The following is a 4,472-nucleotide window of genomic DNA, read 5'->3' as shown; positions in this document are numbered from 1 at the left end:
TCCCAACAGTATTAAATATATTATGATTTATTTTTTTGCGAATTTTAAATGATATGACAAAGTTTGATTATTAAGACGTTTAAAAGAATAAAATCTTAACCTCATTTTTTCAATCTATAAATTCTCAAAGTACTGAGTAAAATAAAAAGAACTAACTGCTTTATCTTTTTTTAACGTTAGTAATAATATAAAAACATACAACCTTTATTTTTACTAATATCTGTTTAGATAGTAAAATTTTGCTGTATTCATTAAGTACTTTAGCAAAATTGTTATTTATGCAATGCCTTTTATTTTTTTCTAAATTTCTATATCTGTGTATTAGTACAAATTTAAATAAAACATAATTAAATAGTATAATTGTAATATTGATACTTTGTAAAATTAAATGAATGTAATTTTGCAAAAGAAAAATTGCATAACCGGCGTTAAAATAGGTTGTTTACATTTTTTTTGCATTTTTGTTTTTTTATTTTTATTAATAATTTATTAATATTTAGTTTCTTTAAAACAAGTATTAAAAGAATATATGGAATCAAGTGCAGAATAGCATTTCAACTTTTCTTTACCCCACATTCTTATTTAAAAATTACCGATGCTATACGTGTACACTTGTAATTGTAAAATACAGTTTAATGTTTTATAAGCTTTGTGGAAAAAATGAAGCCGTAAAGGAACATTGTAAAATTTAGAAAATAATTTTGCAACAACAAAGTTATGATAGAAAATAAACATAAATAATTGACTTTTATATTAAAAATTGTGATTTAAACATCAGAAATATACTTTTTTAATTTAATTAAAATCATCATTTTACTGTGAACTCATGAATTGTGAAAAATATATAAAACCACTTTTTATTAATAAACTCTTAAATTATATAAAAACAAAATAAAATAAAAAGTTTATTGTTAAAAAATAAAAACCAGCAAAAGATTAAAACCACCAGGCAACCAAAAACTTTACTGTAAAAATAAAACATCAATTGTGCGCTTACACGCAAGCATACCTTTACGGCCTTGCTTATAGGAGAATAAAGCATTTCCTTAGGAAAGTCTTAAATTATATATACTTTTTTTATTTTTAAAAATAATAAAATATTTTTTTATACATGAAGCTCTATATTTAAAAATTAAAATATTTTAAGTTTTTGTACTAGATAAAAAATTATTGGATTTTACAAAGTAAACAGTCATCTTAATGCTTATTATTGACTAAATATAATTAAAAAACTAGGAATTAATTAATTTGCTTTAAAATTTTTTCTAAATAAAAATTTAAAAAATTAAGAATGTATAAACTACAGCAATATAAAGCAACAAAATATAACTAAATAAAATTTTTTAATTAAAATTAAATTTTATATAATAATTTCAAATTTATCTAAAAGCGTAGTTAAGTTACTTAGATTTTCTGCATAATCATGTATTTGGCTTTTTAAACCATTAAGATGTCTTCTTAATAGATAATCTGTTGAATAAGGTATTTGTAACTCTTCATATAGCTCGCTTTCAATCAAGTAAAGCATTTTATTAAATTCAATGCTTTCAGAAATGTTCTTGGCTATTACTTTTAGAAATCGCATATTATCAATAAATTTTACACATAAAAAACTATGATTTTTAACACAAACTTTAAAATCTTGTATGTAAATCAAAACTTGAACAATAAAATTTAAGTTAATTTCTATAATCATATACTTATGATTTGATATTTTTTGCTTTTTCATTTCATTTAAAATTCCTGGAATTGTACGTGAGATTAGCTTCGATTCAATTTTGTGCCTGTCATAAAAGGTAAGCTTAATTTTTTTAACAACCAAACTGTCTTCAAAAGAAATTTTTGTTGTATCTACGGCGTATAAATTATTAAATTGTAAATCTTTTTTTGCTTGCGACAAAGTTAACATAATTTTTTTTCGAGCTGAAAGTAAATTCAAAAGTTCTTGTTCTATGTCAATATTCGTGCTATTACTATTTGATTTTTGCGAAAGATTATTATCCAGAACATATGCTAAACTACCGTTTCTATCTGCATGGATAGTTCGATTTGGACTGTAAAAAAAAAATTATCATCTTGTACAGTATTCAGTGCATGCGTGTTATTTTTTTCCTCTACAAATTGTGTTTGAGTACAACCATCAACAGTATTAGACTTATTTTTAAAAGTTAAGTCTAACGGTAAATCTGTAGAACTTATATTAAAAACATTTTCGGCCTGATAATTTATAGAACCATTGTTAGTAAAATCAAAACTTTTACAAAACTTGTCATACAAATACGAATTTTACAACTTTAAAAATGCTTTATTTTTTCATTTATCACAATAACATTTCGTGTATCTTTAAAATCAGAATGCTTATTTGAAAAATCTAGATCGCAATTATGTAAATCATAAATTAAAAAACTACTTTCCCTGTTTTTCAACTTTTTACTAAAATTTTTTCCGTTTTCATCAGAAAAAGTTTTGCGCTTATAACTTGTAGAATAATCTAAAATATTAGTGTTTTCCCTTGTACTAACAGAAGATAAGCTTACTTTCTTAACTAGTAAGATGATGTAACTGAAAATTAATTTATGGGAGAAATCAAAAAATTTTATGATATCCTTTTTTAAATCATAACAAATCATTACAAAATTGAGATTTATATAAGACTGCAAAATTTTAATATTAAATTGTCACATTTTCTTTTATAAATAATTCTAATGAAGATAAGATAAATTGAAAATATTTATTCTTCTTATTTTTCATAATCTTTGTGATTGAGGTTTTTTATATTTTTAAATTGATGAGCGTGACATCTATTAGATATTCCATTTTTTGTCCGACCGATAGTTTGACATGTAGATGTGATAAAAATAACGAATTAAGAATTTTTTTAGATTAAAAATGTGATCGGATTAAATTTTATAAATAAATAACTTAGTTCATAATTTATTACAATTTATAAATTTAAATAAAAAGTTGTTAAAATAAATATTTTGAACAAAATTCGTTGTGTTGTAAAATACCGATCAAAATTTTAATTAAAGCTAGAAAGATTATAAAAATATTTACTGGCTTTAAAAATAATTAAAAAAGTTCTGTTGTGTTAAATAAGACCAAAAAATTGTTGCAATTATTTAATATAAAAAAATTTTATACTTGTTGAGATTTAGACATTTCTTATTGCTTTAACCACCGGCCTTAAGACCATGGCGAAGTAAAAATGCATTTTAGTTGTATTATATTTCAAAATTGTGTCATTACACTCTTAAAACTTAGTATGATTTAAAATGCTATTTTTAAGTTAAATCTTGAAAAATGTCAACTAAATTTAAATGCTTGTGTTGTAAATTTTCGAATTGGCTAACCAGAACTTGATTTTTTCGGTCAATATAGGCAAAATTTTTTGAATTCTTGAGTTAATTTTATTTGGTTTACAGAGACCATGTAAGGAAATATTTTGATTTAAATTGCCATTAAATTTAAAAACTTTAATGTACATTATATACTCTTAAATGTATTTATTTATAGCGTATTTAAATAAATTGTAAAACGAAAAAATAAAATTTTATATTGTTGTGTATAATAAAAAATCACTAAAATTTTTTTTAATTAAGCAAAGACTTATGTCGAAATGTTTCCAAACTTTTATGCATTTTAATATGATAAAATTTTTACTTTCATATAAAAAATTGTTATTGAACAATTGTTCTTTTGTTGCAGATTTTGATCTTTTATATTTAAGCTTAACTATTTCATTTACAGAGAATAAGTTTATTATTAGAGCAAGGAATCTTGAAAAATAATTCAAGGCTATTACTTTTTAAACATAACATATACTTTTGATAAGTAAATCAAAATCTTGTTTGTATTTGTTAAAAATATTCTGTACCAAAAACCCAGCACTAACTTTTAAAAATATATTGGTTATACAAAAAACTCAGCAATAACTTCAAAACGTATTTTGTTTTAAAATAAAAAATGTTCAGATTCAAACTTTTTATATATAGATAGATGATATTTAATTTTTTTTAACCCATCGAAATTACAAAAAAAGATTATATTTTTCAATAAATCATAAACTTAAAATATTTTCAATAACTGTAATACCGCAGAAACCTTTATATATTATGTATAATATTTTATAAAATTTATCCCCGATTATGAAACGTTCTTACATGTTATAAATTTTTACGGTATTATTTATTGATCTTTTTCAATTTTTGTTTTTTATCCAGGCCTTGCAGTTCGAACTTAGCATTTAGAAGGTGAGTTGTATTGAAATGTTAATCTTATACGTTCATGTGATAAAATGACTGTGGTACTTTAATGTAAACTCAAAGTATAAATTACCATTCGTCGCTTCTACAAATTGAAGAAAAAAGATTGTTAAACATGACAAATAATTTAATCTTACTTTGCAAAGTCTTCTTTCCTGAAAAAATTTAATAGTATTTAAGTCTTAAGTTTACCAAAATTTTTTAAAA

At 22.0% G+C, this 4,472-nt stretch overlaps 3 protein-coding genes across 3 annotated transcripts; all 3 read right to left on the bottom strand.

The window, feature by feature from the left end:
• Positions 1–582: 582 nt before the first annotated feature.
• AAJ76_1970003738 (hypothetical protein) lies at positions 583–735 on the bottom strand (the record flags this gene model as incomplete). The annotated part of the gene is made up of 1 exon (XM_024474386.1): positions 583–735. The coding sequence occupies one exon, from the start codon at positions 733–735 to the stop codon at positions 583–585; it is 153 nt and encodes a 50-aa protein (XP_024329606.1).
• Positions 736–1,360: 625 nt separating this feature from the next.
• AAJ76_1970002564 (hypothetical protein) lies at positions 1,361–1,909 on the bottom strand (the record flags this gene model as incomplete). The annotated part of the gene is made up of 1 exon (XM_024474385.1): positions 1,361–1,909. The coding sequence occupies one exon, from the start codon at positions 1,907–1,909 to the stop codon at positions 1,361–1,363; it is 549 nt and encodes a 182-aa protein (XP_024329605.1).
• A 385-nt stretch (positions 1,910–2,294) lies between these two features.
• Positions 2,295–2,630, bottom strand: AAJ76_1970001843 (hypothetical protein; the record flags this gene model as incomplete). The annotated part of the gene is made up of 1 exon (XM_024474384.1): positions 2,295–2,630. One exon carries the CDS (start codon positions 2,628–2,630, stop codon positions 2,295–2,297), a length of 336 nt encoding a protein of 111 aa, XP_024329604.1.
• Positions 2,631–4,472: the final 1,842 nt, after the last annotated feature.

The sequence above is a fragment of the Vairimorpha ceranae genome (assembly GCF_000988165.1).
Source record: "Vairimorpha ceranae strain PA08 1199 chromosome Unknown NODE_197, whole genome shotgun sequence".
NCBI lineage: Eukaryota > Fungi > Microsporidia > Nosematidae > Vairimorpha > Vairimorpha ceranae.
The sequence above is the reverse complement of the archived record's forward strand: the minus strand, read 5'-3'. Positions and strand labels throughout refer to the sequence as shown.